The sequence below is a fragment of the Cucurbita pepo genome, chromosome LG01 (assembly GCF_002806865.2).
Source record: "Cucurbita pepo subsp. pepo cultivar mu-cu-16 chromosome LG01, ASM280686v2, whole genome shotgun sequence".
Taxonomy (NCBI): domain Eukaryota; kingdom Viridiplantae; phylum Streptophyta; class Magnoliopsida; order Cucurbitales; family Cucurbitaceae; genus Cucurbita; species Cucurbita pepo.
In genome coordinates, this window is record NC_036638.1 from 1 (window position 1) to 16,061 (window position 16,061).

Consider the following 16,061-nt stretch of genomic DNA (forward strand, 5'->3'; position numbering starts at 1 on the left):
CCCCAACCCCTAAACCCCTCGTCCATCGACCCTCGACCCCAAACCTAAACCCTAAACCCTAAACCCCAAACCCCGAACCCTAGAGTCCTCTTTCGATTCACGTGCTTTGCCTTCCTTCAATACATCATTTTAACCTACTCCAGACAAGTAAACGCTGGTTCTCGTAATTTCTTTACTTTCTTGGTGCAGGAGGAAGATACCTGGTTTACGATGGCATTGGTCAAGGCAGTATCTGCAGAAGAAATAAATTTGTGGCAGACAGTTTAAATAGCACCCAGTGCATATAATATGGTATCTTCTCCTTGTCAAAGCAAGAAAAAGAAAGCAAAGCTAATCAATTCCTGTCATTGCTAGCTCAGATTTTTACCATTATTCTGTTAAAATACCAGAATCCTCTTCTTAATGCCATGTTTGTCAAACTAAAATATATGCAAAAACTTCAAAGTTAGATGAGTCCTATTCCTGAAAATGATACAGCATATTGCATTTGGGTAAGAAGTTAAAATCATATAACTATACCTCCCATGTATGATTGGAGGAGGACTTGATGATAAGATGAAATGGACTCGCCCAAAACTTCACGAAGTTTGCAAGTTGCACGTGCTGACTACAAAATAGGAACAAACAAGCAGAATGGAAAAAATGATAAAGGAAAATCATAGAAATTAGAACAAGCAAGAAGGGAGCAAGAACTCTAAACCCTACTTACTTCCTTTTAACTGATCCATGATGATGATGTAATTAATTCCAGTTATTCCACTTATTTTCGTCTCCAGGTTTGAAGGAAACTTCTTTTTAGTAGACTTGCTAAACATCAATCTTTAGTAGAATGGTTTCCGTATTTCATGTCTCGCTTTATTGATTCATATCCTTTAACGATGCCCTTTCTCCGACGTCGTGGGCCTCCTGCGCCGTCTCCGAAACCATAACTTTAGCCTTTCCCACAGCACTGGCTATCTTATGCTTACATTTGCCCAAGGCATCGCAAATACGATCTCTGGTGCGGTGCGTTTCGGCGTCTTTGGTGGGTTCGGAAGAGATGGAAACCTTAGTATTGTGTTGTCCTTGGTCGCCATACTCGACCACAACCACTCGGTGACCTTCTTTAACGATAACATCCTGCTCCTGCTCTTGCCGGGGCGCCAGGGAAGGAGACCAGAGTCCCGCTGCAGATAAAGAAGTAATGACCAGACACAACGCGAATAGGTTGGGCATGATGATGATGTTGAAGGTGTCGAAAACAGAAAGATGCTGTACAACCAGAAGTGACAACCAGGAAGATGCTGCACAACCAGAAGTGACACGTAGTACACGTGTTTCGACACGTAGTACATGTAGAGGAACACGTGTTTCGACACTGCATTTCAACGCGACTATAGAAAGCGTACACGATGGAAATAACGCTGAGTCGCTTACCAATCTTGGAGCGATCAGAGAATATAAAGGAATTGTCTTCTCAGGAGTGGATCCCGCTTGGCTGCTGCGGATCCCGCTTGGCTGCTGCGGATCCCAACACAATACTTCAGAATTTGAAAATTAAATAATAAAAAATCTCGGGGCTCTATGCAAGCCAAACAATCAAAGATTGAAATGACAATGAGAAGATCATATCAATTAATTAGGCAAAACAATTGAGATCTCGGTAATGAAAGAAAAGATCATCCTCCAGATTCTCGTCCACAACGGAGTCGATACCAAATTCCTCCCTCCATCGAATTGTGTTTCGGAACATAAGGAATGCATCCCTCACTTTGAACTCCCTCGCCCTCAAAAACTTCAGCAGAATCACATCCGTCCGGTGGTCTTCAAGAAGGGTTTAGGGTTCAGCTTCTTCTCTCTTCCTTTCGGTGGTGTTTTGTGATTTACATGTGAATTTACATGCAAATTGCAATTAGAAGTCATGTCACTACACATGCAAATGTCAACCCAGTTAAGATGTTACAGATTAGTTCCTTCTAACTCTGATTTGTGTTGGTTGGTTAATATTTTGCAATAGAACAGTAAGGAATTCCTTGCAAGCTCAAACAATAAGAGCATGCTTAATATATTATAAAAGTGTTTCTTAGCCAATAAATCAGTTGGAGAGGGAAAAAATTGCGTTCACAGAGTTCCCATTACCAAGATTTCTGACTTGAAGATTGTACCTGCCATTGGTGCTTTCAAAGTCTTCTCCACGAGTGCAGTGACTTGTTTGTGTGCACGAAGGCTTGTTGTAGTATATATGATTGCATGTAATTGTAAAACGTGATTATGAAGTCTCTTGTATGTTTTGAGTGACATGGTATTTCTAAATGAAATTGGCGCTATTATTTGTCAAGCATAGTCATAGGTTGGTCATCCTCCATTTTGGATCTTGATTATAAGATTTTGCCCCTCAACTGCAGCAAGCTATAATATCATTTAAACATATTTCATATACCCTCGTGAGCGTCACCGGTGATGATTTCATGGTATTTTAAATATAATGTGGCTTTTTTAAGTTATCAATCTCTCTATAGTGACGTGGTTTTTCTTTCTTAGAATTATATATTTGGATTTATTATTAATATTATTATTTAGATCTAGAAAGTGGAGGATTGGAGGGAGGGAAGAGGAGTGATTTAAAAATATTTTAAACAAATAATTTTTACCGTGAAACATAGGATTATTTAGATAAATCTTACCCTTTTTACTTTAAATTTGTATAATTATAGTATTATTTAACTTAACTTGAATTAGTATTGTATTTTTATTTAAGTTCAATAGGGAGAAGGCCCCTTGATTATGTCCAAGTTTATGAAAGTTGGGCTATAACTAGAACTAGAATAAAAACTACAACTCTGTCCCTAAATTTAAAATACCCATTTCCCATGCAAAATAAATGCAACCCGAAATATTGGAAGCGAGAGATAAGACCTAAAAAGAAAATTCCAAACTGATTGAATTCACACAAGTTCTGATTAGCCACCAAAATGCGCCATTGACAACTCTAAATTCACACCAATTTTCGGCTGTTGCCTTATAGAACACCAACTCCAACAATCTCTGTGATTGTAATTATTTTTATCCAACTTTGAACGAGGAGAAGAAATTGCCTCACAGATTTCAGTGCTTGAATGATGATCGTGATGTTGTAAAGATAGATTCATAAACATGAATTGTTTTCTTATTTTCTAAATAACCCAAAAAAGGTCAAAGAAAACCATGTCGGTATGGCCTAAATTATAATTATTGTACCTTGTCTTCCCATATCAACCCTCACACTCCTATACATCTGTCCCAAAGAAACATATATAGAAGAATATGAATCCAACCCAAATGAGAAATGTGTTGACTTTTATTTAGCGCGAGAGAGAGAAAGACAAGACCTGGAGATGGCTCTTTACGTGTGAAATGGTGAGTCCCTTGGCATCCATCAGCTGTAGAACAAGCTTAGGCGTAGCTTCTAATTCAACCAAACAAAAACCATGAATCCAAAATGAAAGAACTTTAGACTTCCATGTGTTTGAACTGTAAAAGGAGTAGAAGTGAGAAAAAGAAGTTACTTTGATGGCCACCAAGTGTTTGAATGGCAAGAACAAAGGAGTGATGAAGCTCAGGAGTCCATCTCAATCTTGGGACTTTGGATCTATATGTACTGTCTCACATTTCCAGTTCTACCACACCTACTCATCTTTCTGGACTCGAATAGCTTTGAACTCTCTTAGCTAGTTAGCTTAGCCTGAAGAAGGAAAAGGGTTTAAAGAGAGGGAGGGAAAAGAAGATCACGAGAAAGGGAAAATACGAAGCCCAGTCTGAAAATTCCTTAAAGACTTCTGATAAAATTACCTGCTGTTCTGCTCCTGCTTTTTTCTGTGTACTGCCACTGTTCAACAAACAACAAATACATGTATCATTACCCTGCCACCCAAATCAAATTCTGTCTGTTAAGAGAGAGAGGGAGATCTTGTGAATGTTTTGTTTCCTTTTCTTTTTCTACTTTGAAATGATTACGTCTAAATATATTGTTTGTTTATCGGAATTGGGTTTTTTCTTTTTCTTTTACCATCTCTCCATCACAATTTAATCAAATCGAAAGTGTACTCTTACCGCATCAATCATAAATTTGTAATTTAAAGAAGTGACTTAAGATACTACGCACACCTACGAATTTGGTTGCATTCTTATTTAGCTGAAAATCATTATATTGTCTTGGGTTAGATTTCAAATTCAGACAACCCTATATAAAATATATCAATAGTTTTAATTGCAGTTCCAAGAATCCAATTCTTATATGTCAATTTTTTGAGTATTTGAAATTTGGTGGAAGGAAACGATAATGTGGTTTAAATTCATAAATCAAAAGGAAAACTTTGAACTTAAAATACAGCAGAGAACTCGTCATCTTTTTTCTAGATACAGAAAACCAACCCCATCAAAGACATCCCTTCACAGACCTAAATTCAAATCCAATTCCTGAGGAGCATAAAACTCGATTAGTTACAACTCTCTTAATTTCTTTTCAAACTTGAACTTGGAAAAATTGTATCTGAAAAGTTATGAAACCATTGATATCAGTAATGATGTTAAGAATTTGAAACGTAACAAATCAACATCGGGAAGGATATTCGCAATTCAGTACACATCAACAACATTCAGATGCTGAATAAAATAGAAATGCTGAATAAAGGATGCCGAACAAAGAAATCAAAGGATTAAGTTTATAATTTTTGGTAAGGGATAACTTTATTCTAAATGCTGAATAAGGGATATGCCCAACAGATTTAAAAGTCGTTTACGTTTTCAAATACCTTCCTATTGCTGGCAGCAGGAAATAGCGAACCTTGACATGTCAGTAATTTATGATATCCTGTCAGATTTAGGTGAAACAATCAACAAGTAACTCGACATGATGCAAAGTTAATCACCCAAGTTGTTACAATTCGACACCCAAAGTATTTTAGATTTCACATTAATCCAAAATAGATCTTTTCTTCAAGACAATTTTCCCTGCAGAAGTCCAAGCCCATTTTTTCAATGCAATAAAGTTGAAAGATCAACTTCCAAGTCTTCTTCAATGTAATTCCAATCCCAAACCCACCCCCTCAAGACTCCTTCATCGCCTACTCCCTCCACACATCCCCCCCAGCAAGAACCCAACACCAACACCATTCTGATCCTCCTGGTTAATAAAAAAAATGGTAGTTGGCATGTTTGCATTGATTAAACAATCCTTATCCACAATGTTGATCTAGATTCTCAAGGATTACAATTGGAAGCCCTTTTCTCAATTTTGAAGGTAAGGGAGCTTATGTAAACCTCAAGAAGTGTCAATTCCCTCAGCCAAAGGTGGAGTGCTTGGGACACCAGATTATAGCAGGGGAGTTGAAGTGGATCCAACCAAAATCCAAGGAATGCTACAGTAGCTTACATTGAAATCATCGAAGGTGTTAGGACGTACTTTGGATTGATAAGATTCTACCAACGACTTCCCACTAAATATGGAAAATTGTTCCCCTCACTTAGGGGTTGAAGAAAGATGCATTCATATGGAATGAGGAAGCTACTTGTGCGTTGGACTATTAACGTAAGCAATGATCTCTTTTCCTATTTTTCCCTCTCTGACTCAAGCTTAGGGGCAGCTCTTTATATAAAACTACCTATGAGTGAGAACAATGGTCATTGCATCAATAGTATAGACATGATTACACAACATCTTGGAGCCTGCGCACCGAGAACCTTTGCGCATCAACATTAGGCTGGGCAAGCACCTCCAATTAGGCACTCACCTAAAAGAACCCTATCAGTTTAATTCTGTCTTTTATGTTTATTTTTTAAAAAATATACTCAGAAGACCCATGAAACCTAGTTATCTAAGCCCATGGAAAGCCATCCAAACATCGTTGCTTCTAATTCTCTCCCACATCTAGATTTGCACAAAAACCACACCTAGTCTTGTGCCTCAAGCAACCATCTCAATAAAGTTATAAATAAAAACACTTACATTTGTTGACTAACATGCAATTAGCACTTCTTCTTTTTTTTTTTNTTCAAGTTTGCAATGATCAATAAATACATCTTTTGGAGACGTGAGTGAGCACTTCAGTAGTGCTTCTAGGAAATGTAAGAAAGAGCCTTTTGCCTTTTGCCTTTTGCCTTTTGCCTCTTCCTCCTCCACCCCTTACCACTCTTCTTTATTTGACTGATCTTCTCCTCTCGTGGGTGAAAGGTATTAAGCCCACTCACTTAGGATATCACTCAAGAAATTGATGTCTCATATCATCTCTCACCATATGCAATCACTTGAGTGCACCTTGAAAACGCTATATGAGAGTCTTGATACGATGAACATAATTCAACGAAGAATTCATTCTTTGATTTTGAATCCTTCTCAATGTACATTGTGTCTAAAGAAGTATGAAGATATGGCTCTTCTATGCTTTACGTCCTTTTTGCAAGAAAATGTGCAACTCTGTATTGCCAATCTTTGGGTTCTCTTGGTGTTTTAATCATTCTTTAATAGAAAATGTGAAGCAATTGTTATGCATAATCTTGTTCAACGAAATCGTAAAAAGGCCTTCAGTTAATTTTATAAAAAAAATTAACAACATTTGGGAAGGGAGATTCAAACTTCTAACTCTTGGTCAAGAGTACATGTCAATTATTATTGAGCTATACTCACTTTGATAGTCTTCATCTAATGCTTTAAAANAAAAAAAAAAAAAAAAAAAAAAAAAAAAAAAAAAAAAAAAAAAAAAAAAAAAAAATCAAGGAAGAAGAAGAAAGAAAATTATTCCTTTCGGGTTNTTTTTTTTTTTTTTTTTTTTTTTTTTTTTTTTTTTTTTTTTTTTTTTTTTTTTTGTAATAAATTACTCTATATAAATTCGAGATAGGATAGTTTTATCTTGAGGCTTTGGAGATGCATATTTGGGAAGAGTTTTTGAAGATGTACTACAATGCTATCTTTTCTTACATATTGTGAATGGGAGTTGTCGTTATCTCTTCATAACTTTATACAATATCATAAAATGTTCGTTTCATATGGAACTTCATCGCTAAAATTTTTAGAGTTCCCTTAGAACTAAGAACCAAGCAGTGAACACCGAACAAATAGAACAGTCAACTAACCTTTCGTATTTGATATACCAAGCATTCCTTGAGTCATCTGAGGGAGGAATTCTTTTTCTAACTGAACAAAAATGAGCACTGAGAGCATAGATTAAATAACGATAAAACTTTTATGGCCAGTATGATAAGTGAAAATAATCCTTTGTTCACTGAAAAATAGATCCTTGTAGGTTGTAACTTTTAAGCATCTTTTGCAACTAGGATAACCCACTTTCCATGAAAGATTCATACTCTAAAACGGTAGAAGAGGAAAATATATAATCATTTTGGGGTGGATCATTCATAATTTCCTTTTACTATCCTAAGAGTCTAACAGAACTTCCAGTAGCCCAACCTTACAAAAGGTACTACTATTAAATCTTAAGAAATTGGTACAAAAGATCAGTCCCTCTCACAAATAAAGCTCGAGGTGAATTTTAAGAGTCTTGAGTTGACCAGAAGAAATGATGAATGGACCTTTATCAAGTAGTCAATCGAGTAAGTTCATTTGAAAGACTTATGATATATCCAATTGTTTTCAAAACAACTTGGCCAATTTTAGTACCGTTTTGACACCCAATAAGAGCTTATGCTTCCAGAGCCCAAGCTTAGGAAATAACTGGTTTCCTTGGTAGTGCCCAAGTTTGGGAAATAATGATCCTCTTTATCTAATTTATTTTATGAAACAGGACACGTTCTTCCTTTTTCTCAAATCTCGGACTGTTTCGTACAACCGATTTTGGCGTATGACGCACACAAATTGCTACGTGTCAATCATAGTAGTATAAACGCCTTCATCCCTAAGTTTATGGGTTTTCTTATCCATAGCAACAGCACAAGTCGAGAGAAATAGATCCAAACCATGCTATAGGTCAAACCATGAACCGGTATCAGCTCAAAATGATTACAGCCCTAAAAAAAGAAGCAAAATAGAAAAAAGAAGAACAATTTTAAACAATCGAACCCAGAGAATAAGAACGATGACACGGTAAAAAGAAAAGGGCAATAGAATCGAACAATAATGTTCAAGGAGATTAAAGAGGTAAAGACGAACTAACCTAATTGAAGATTGACGTCATACATTGGCAGTTTTGGGAATGAGATTAATACCCTTCTTCAAGTTGGCCTCCTCCTCACGGATCTTCAGCATCTGAAGCATCTGAAGCATCCTCTCCATAACGAGCTCATATTCACACTTCTCGTAGGAATGGCGCTCGTTTTCGCATTTCCATGGGAGGTAGAACTCTGATTGGCGACAAGTGAGCGCACTGGTCTCGGTAAGGGATTGGAACCCTAGCCTCGACCATCTCAGCCTGCGTCGCTATCATCTTCTTCGAGGAGCCCGAGACTTCCATAATGATCTACTCTCTTCGGCTGTCGCCCCGGTTCGTGAGCTTGACTGTGAATATCAATGGCCGTCCATCGCAATTGAAGTAAATTGTTTACACGAAAATTTGATAGTATTACACCAAACACAATTATTTATTTTTTTTCTTATTTTTCTTGGTTTATTCTCAAACATTTTAGATAAACCTCGGATCAAATTCTTTCTATAGCTTAAAATGACAAATTAAGAACAAAAAGTGTGATGAATTAATAAAAGTATCCTTTAATTTAGTAATTGGTCTAAAATACTCTAAAATTTGAAAAAATGCTTTTGTTTTAAATGAAAACTTTTAATATTTGGTTTCAAAGTTACTAACTTTCAAATGTGATCGAAAATTAACTTTCAAAATATTTATTAATATTCTTGATACTTACCTATTTTAATTATAGGTTATTTTGAGTTGGGAAGAACCAACTTTAAAACAAATTAATCTTAATTTAGCAAAATTAAGACAAAAGTTAGGTGCATTATATACTTACATATTTTACATATTATTAGGATGGAACTTCAACCAAGTTATTAAAGTGCCCTAAAGAATTAAACTTGCCAAACAAAAAAATAGTTTTGTCCCTTGCAAATCTAGTCTAAACTATAAACAAAAACTTAAAAAAGTATATTTAGAAGAAAAAAAAAAAAAAAAAAGTCGATGGCACGTGATCACTCCAGTCCACATCGAATCATTAATTACTAAAATTTTGTTTCAAACTAAATAATAATAATAATAGGAATAAATAAGGCCTACCTTCGACGTGCACGTGATAACGATGAGCTCAGCCACCAACCATTTGACTCTTGCCACCGTCGTCCAGCTTTGACAATGGAGCTTCACCGTTACATCATTTCATCCCATATTTCTCTGTTTCTCTCCCCATCTCTCTCTCTCTCTCTCTCTCTCTCTCTCTCTCTTTCTCTCTCTCTCTCTCCCCATTTCCTGCGATCTTTTTCCCTGAAACCCCAGACCCTTAATCCCAATTCTCCCCGATGGGTCTTCATAGCTTCTTCTTAATCCTTCTTCCCGTCTCTTTCTTCTTCCAATTCCGCCTCTCCCTTTCCCAGAACCCCACAATTTGCCATTCCGATGATTTCAAGGCCTTGCAGGACTTCCACAGCGCGTTTGATTCCCAAATCGACGGATGGCACACCGGCTGTTCGACGAATTGCTGCAGTTGTATTGGCCTCACTTGTGACTCTTCTGGACGGGTTGTGAAGATGGAGCTTGGTGGTAGGAAGATCAAGGGTCAGTTACCTTACTCGATTGCGAGATTGGAACACCTCAGAGTTCTCAATCTGTCTTCTAATTCTCTCAATGGGTCCATTCCCTTGGCTCTGTTTCATCTACCATACTTGGAAGTTCTTGATCTCAGTTTCAACGATTTGGTTGGGAGCATCTCATCAGGTACCATTAATTTGCCTTCCATCCGGCTTCTTAACGTTTCTCATAATAACTTTAATGGAAGTCTTCCACTTGGGGTTTGTGTTAACTCCTCTAGAATCGAGATTCTGAATCTGGGTTTCAATCGTTTCACTGGCATGTTTCCTGTTGAGCTTGCTGAATGTGTTTCCTTGAAGAGACTGTTTGTGGAATCGAATTTACTCAGTGGTGGGATACCTGATGAGGCTTCTGGATTGAGGAAATTGACACATTTTTGTGTTCAGAATAACAAGCTTTCTGGTTCTTTGAATGGTGTTGTTGGGAATCTCACAAACCTTGTTCGATTGGATTTGTCATCTAATGGGTTTTTCGGCGAAATTCCAGATGTTTTTTATAACTCTGTGAATTTGAGTTATTTTGCTACCGAATCTAATAGGTTTAGCGGAAAGATTCCCAATTCTTTGTCAAACTCTGCTTCACTCACTGTCCTAAATTTGAGGAACAATTCAATACAGGGAACTCTTGATCTCAACTGTTCAGCAATGAAAAGCCTGGTTACACTTGATTTAGGCACTAATAGGTTTCATGGCTCTATACCAAGTAATCTTCCCTCTTGTACTCAACTGAGAAGTATAAACCTTGCTAGGAACAACCTTGGCGGTCAGATCCCCGAAAGCTTTAGGAATTTTCAGAGCCTCTCGTATTTATCACTTACGAATACGAGCATTGTTAATGTTTCGTCTGCTCTTAACATCTTGCAACATTGCAAGAATTTGAGTACAATGGTCCTTACCTTTAATTTTCGTGGTGAAGTGTTGGAAGATGATCCTAACTTGCATTTCAAGAGCCTCCAAGTTTTTATAATTGCTAATTGTGGATTGAAGGGAATCATACCCCAGTGGTTGAGAGGTTCTAGGAAGCTGCAGTTGTTGGATTTGTCGTGGAACCGTCTTGGAGGAACTATTCCACCCTGGTTCAGCGAGTTGCAGTCCTTGTTTTACTTGGATTTATCTAATAATTCATTCACTGGATATATCCCTAAAGAGATGACTATAATGAGGAGTTTCATTGACAGAAAATTCTCGCCCGATGAACCTTCCTCACTAGATTTTTCCCTTTTTGTGACAAGAAATGGAACTGGATTGCAGTACAATCAAGTATGGAGGTTTCCACCCACTTTGAATCTCAGTCTCAACAATCTCAGTGGGCCAATCTCGCCAGAGTTTGGAAATCTTAAGGAGATTCTAGTTCTTGATCTGAAAATCAACAGCCTTTCGGGATCGATTCCGAGCAGCCTTTCGGGGATGGTTAGCTTAGAGACTCTGGATCTTTCTCACAACAATCTTTCAGGAATAATTCCTCCTTCACTGCAAAATCTCAATTTTTTGTCTAAGTTCAGTGTTGCATACAATCATTTACATGGGGCAATTCCTGAAGGAGGTCAGTTTCATAGCTTTGATAACTCTAGCTTTGAAGGAAACAATTTTTGTGTCCGAGACCGTATATGTACGTCAATTGATCCTCTCGTGCCATCCCACAAATCAAGAATGGATATAGGGAGTATTGTAGGTATTGTTATCGGTATTGTGTTCGGGATCATGTTTCTTATAACTCTTATGGTTGTGTTTATGCTTCGGGCTCCTCGGGGAAGAGTTGGAGATCCCGAAAATGAAGTGTCTAATACTGATGATAAAGACTTGGAGGAAGGCAGGTCAGGATTGGTAGTTCTGTTCCAAAACAATAACAATGGAAGCCTCTCGCTGGAGGACATTTTGAAATGGACAAATGATTTTGATCAAGAAAACATCATAGGATGTGGGGGTTTTGGTTTAGTTTACAAAGCAACCCTTCCTGACGGCAGAAAGGTTGCCATAAAACGGCTATCTGGTGATTGTGGTCAAATGGACAGAGAATTTCGGGCGGAAATCGAAACGCTTTCTGGTGCTCAGCATCAGAATCTTGTTCTTCTTCTAGGGTATTGTTTGTATAAAAATGACAGGCTTCTGATTTACTCTTTCATGGAGAACGGTAGCTTAGATTACTGGTTACATGAAAAACTTGATGGTCCGTCTTGCCTTAATTGGGATACCAGACTGCAGATTGCTCGGGGGGCAGCTGCAGGGCTGGCTTATTTGCATCAATCCTGTGAACCTCATATCCTCCATCGAGATATAAAGTCGAGTAACATTCTTTTAGACAAAAACTTCAAAGCTCACTTAGCCGATTTTGGTCTTGCCAGGCTCATTCTTCCCTATGATTCCCACGTCACGACCGATCTTGTTGGTACACTGGGCTACATTCCACCAGAGTACGGGCAATCCTCGGTGGCAACTTACAAAGGGGACGTGTATAGTTTTGGAGTTGTTCTATTAGAGCTTTTGACTGGTAAAAGGCCAATCGATATGTGCAGACCGAAAGGAGTTCGAGACTTGATCTCTTGGGTGTTTCAAATAAGGGAAGACAGAAAAGTAAGTGAGGTGTTCGATCCATTAATATACAATAAGCAGCATGAGACAGCGATGTCTGAAGTTCTTGATATAGCATGCCTTTGCTTATGCAAGGTACCTAAAGAGAGGCCTTCAACTCAACAGCTGGTTTGTTGGCTTGATAGAGTAGGTTAAATCTCCCAAGCTTCTCAACTCAAACATTTGTACATTTTAGTATACTGCATATATTCCACACGGTAATTCTCTTGTGTACATATGCACATCCAGCAGTCTCAATTGAAGATGTGAAGCTTCATTTTGAGATTAAATAGTAATATTTTGAAAACTTGTAAACTAAAAGTAGATAAGTTGTTGAAAGGAGCCTAAAAAGTCTCACTTTTGACTAATAAGATAACGTTGATTTTCCCTTGTGCGGAACTATGAATTGTATTTTGGGTTCATAGGCTAGACTTTGAATAATGTTCTCTAAAATTTTAGATAACTCTCAATATATATCTTTAAAACTTTTGTTGAGGGTCAGATTAGGCTTCATGGATCGACCAATATTTGATGCCTACTTTTGATTAACAATTTTCCCCCCCTTTTTCCCTCTTCTTTCTCCAAACTAAATGGTGGAATTGAAATTTTTTAATATGTGAGGGCAAAATCTGCGAATTTTAAATGACAAAAAGTAAGAATCATTTAGAGGAGTAGAGATCATTTTGTGTATGTAAGGAATAAATTTTGTGGCTCCCATTTTAGAGCAGGTTTCAATTGTGCTTATCCACGTTATGGAGTATTTTCTACCATAAAATAATAATAATAATAATAATAAATAAATATTGAGTTTTTCAAACATAAGATTTGATTGAGATAGCGAAATGGTTTGACATTTGATTCTAAATAAAGATGGAAATTTGACCAATGAAGGGATAGGAAGGAATGATAAAAGATGGTCAAATATGGAAATTCCATGACCACATTTGTCAAATTTGTGAGGTCACACCATTATTAAATGTAGTCAAATCAATCTTTTTTGTTAATAGAATAATCGGAAATGGTCAATAATATTCTAAATATACATAAATCTATTGATTTTTTTTTCTATGCCTATTTGGTGTATAATTTTTTTAATGTAAAGTTTGGAAAATCGTTATTGGTACTCATTCATGTTAGCCACAATTTGAGATCAAAGTGTTTGCCCGATTCTATATCGAAACATATGAAGCATTCTGAAAGTAAGTAAAACAAACATTTTTTATTTTATCTTTTTTCTCTTGAAATCAAAAGACAAAACTGGAATGCCACAAGTCAGGGAGTGGAGTTGCATTTGGAGTTCGGCCAAAATTTTCATTTTCTTTATCTATATGTGTTGGCCCAAAGTTTTCTCGCATTGGGCTTTGTATGTTTCGCCTATGATTTCTTGTTTTCTTTGTCCAATTTTATCCCATAATATTAGCTTCCACTTTTTTTTATTAGGATTTTGGGTTTGACTTGTTATAAGACGATAAGCAACCTTTGTTTAATGTATATATACCAGACACACGCATATTATTACCACACACACATAAAGATTAGTGTGATTGTAACAGAAATGGAGTGTGAATGGATGATTTTCTGATGAGATCCCCCAAATGCAAGGAAGATGGTTGGGCGTTGTCGGCAAAGACAGAAAAACAAGAAACAAGTTGGGTCTTCCTCTTTTGAGACGTGGTTAGTGGTTACAACGAATGATTTTAAGAAAGAATTAAAAAGATCAATTGTTTTAATATGAAAATTTTAAGATTTTTGGACAGAAATGAAAAATAGATAGCCAGCCCAGCCCAGCCCAGCCCAGCCCAGCCCAGCCCAGCCCATGTAAGTGAAAATCGAAACCTGTTTATTTCTTTTGAGGCCGCCTTCTCGCAAATACCTTCATTCTTCTTTCTAGGGCAGCAGCACTAGCAGCACTCCGCTCGTAGCCGCCGGTAACCCCTCTCTTCTTCTCTCTCTTGAATGCCCGTTCGTTTTTTCGTTTTCATCGTTATGTTTTCTTTCTGTCTTTGTGTACTCAAAACAAGAAAATATTTCCGTCTTTTACTGACAAGAATCAACAGTCTTGTTCAATTTATCTATTGCCTCAAGACTTCGGGATCTTTCCCTTAAGTCTTGCCTATTGTTTTGATTTGTTTGTTACAGTTAGAGTGTTGTGTTTTCATCCTTGATTTCGTTTATTAGTGCTATTCTTATTGATAAATTTCCTCCCGTTTCGTTGTTTGGTTCGGGCAGGAGGGTAATTTTGATACAGGGTTTCAGCGATGGCACCTAAAGGTATGTGCGCATTGTGTTTTTGTGGTTTCAGTACGCAATGTTCGTTTATTCGAATCAGTGAGTTCCATTGTAATCTAGTACGGGGATATTACTCGAAAATTTATGATATCCACTTCTGCTCTGAGTTACATGGGTCAGTGGATTTCTATGTGCCTGGTGTTTATAGAAATTTATTTTCTTCTATTCCTATGTATACAATTTGGTGTTAGGATTTAAACATATTATATTGCTGTGAAGATTAGTTAGTTGTGACCAATGCTCTCTATATTTTCCAGTATAGTTGGTACCGATCCTAGAAATTGTTAGTGCATTATGTCCTCTTTCATTTAGTTGTTTTCTCCTCGTTTGATGGAAAACAAATTGATGTTCTAAATTTGAATTGTTTTGAGAATATACTGGAAGAATGGCATCTGAGCTCTTAATGTACTGTACTAACTGGTTGCTCTTGAGCTGTTGCAATTCTTTGTTGTGTTCTATTCTAAATTGATGGTTTTGCAGCTGACAACACCAAGAAGACTGATCCTAAAGCACAAGCCCTGAAGACAGCCAAGGCGGTCAAGTCTGGACCAACTTTCAAGAAGGCTAAGAAGATCAGAACATCGGTCACATTCCATCGCCCCAAGACATTGAAGAAGGATAGGAATCCCAAGTATCCTCGGATCAGTGCGACTCCTAGACATAAGTTAGACCAATACCAAATTCTTAAATATCCATTGACCACTGAGTCTGCAATGAAGAAGATTGAGGATAATAACACACTTGTTTTTATTGTCGATATTCGTGCCGACAAGAAAAAAATTAAAGATGCTGTGAAGAAGATGTATGACATTCAGACCAAGAAAGTGAACACTTTAATCAGGTACGCATGTATGAATTTAGAAGTTACACTTGCCACCAAAGTTTACCATCATCATTTACCTAGGTGGCATGGAACAGAAGAAATAATAGTTCGTATGATTCTTTCTAGCTTCGCCAATGGCAATACATTAGCTATAACTGCTTGGCTGTTTGGGTTCGATAGTGCATGCCATTTTATTTTCAGATATTTTTCATAATGAATAAAGTTAAAATTGATTTCTTAAATGCATATGTTAGGTTATGACTAGTGTCCTAACTATATTCTTGGTATGCAGGCCTGATGGAACAAAGAAGGCATATGTTAGGTTAACCCCAGATTATGATGCTCTAGACGTGGCAAACAAGATTGGAATTATCTANATTCCAAAATTACTTGAGTTAGAATAACTCAGAGAAGCAATACAAAAAATAAATAATCGGAAAAAAAATGACATTTAGAAAAATAACAAAGAAAATAAAAGAAAAAGGAAAAAGGTAATAAAACAAATAAATAAGTGGATTTTAAATACCTTCCCATACCCACATTTTTTATGGCTATGAAAAGAGCTTTCCCAAGCAATAAATTAAGTCCCATGCCCCAAACATAGGTTTTAGGAACCCATGTCATTTCCCATCTCAAGTCCCATCCCAAACAATAAATGCC

General features: G+C 37.0%; 2 protein-coding genes, 2 long non-coding RNA genes and 1 pseudogene across 7 annotated transcripts; 2 read left to right on the forward strand and 3 right to left on the reverse strand.

Moving 5' to 3' along the window:
• Positions 1-66: 66 nt before the first annotated feature.
• Positions 67-858, reverse strand: LOC111779212. Its single transcript, XR_002812667.1, has 3 exons — positions 710-858; positions 520-607; positions 67-232 (listed from the first exon to the last, which is right to left on the reverse strand). It is a non-coding gene; the product is annotated as an uncharacterized LOC111779212 (long non-coding RNA).
• Positions 859-2,931: 2,073 nt separating this feature from the next.
• LOC111790738 lies at positions 2,932-7,977 on the reverse strand. 4 transcript variants are annotated; one of them, XR_002814556.1, is made up of 6 exons: positions 7,087-7,977; positions 4,770-4,828; positions 3,808-3,879; positions 3,525-3,700; positions 3,348-3,424; positions 2,932-3,253 (listed from the first exon to the last, which is right to left on the reverse strand). It is a non-coding gene; the product is annotated as an uncharacterized LOC111790738 (long non-coding RNA). The 4 variants fall into 4 exon arrangements; XR_002814554.1 differs by having other exon boundaries at positions 2,932-3,424; positions 3,808-3,844; XR_002814553.1 differs by having other exon boundaries at positions 2,932-3,424.
• An 11-nt stretch (positions 7,978-7,988) lies between these two features.
• Positions 7,989-8,498, reverse strand: LOC111790728 (annotated as a pseudogene).
• An 835-nt stretch (positions 8,499-9,333) lies between these two features.
• Positions 9,334-12,679, forward strand: LOC111781178 (phytosulfokine receptor 1). Its single transcript, XM_023661639.1, has one exon. The coding sequence runs from the start codon at positions 9,434-9,436 to the stop codon at positions 12,443-12,445; it is 3,012 nt and encodes a 1,003-aa protein (XP_023517407.1). The 5' UTR covers positions 9,334-9,433; the 3' UTR covers positions 12,446-12,679.
• A 1,465-nt stretch (positions 12,680-14,144) lies between these two features.
• LOC111801766 (60S ribosomal protein L23a-like) lies at positions 14,145-15,805 on the forward strand. The gene is made up of 4 exons (XM_023685917.1): positions 14,145-14,217; positions 14,519-14,560; positions 15,059-15,419; positions 15,694-15,805. Exons 2-4 carry the CDS (start codon positions 14,548-14,550, stop codon positions 15,803-15,805), a joined length of 486 nt encoding a protein of 161 aa, XP_023541685.1. The 5' UTR covers positions 14,145-14,217; positions 14,519-14,547.
• Positions 15,806-16,061: the final 256 nt, after the last annotated feature.

What these genes read in the sequence shown, in the direction of transcription:
- LOC111781178 (XM_023661639.1), top strand. Translation starts at nt 9,434, where the DNA reads ATGGGTCTTCATAGCTTCTTCTTAATCCTTCTTCCCGTCTCTTTCTTC.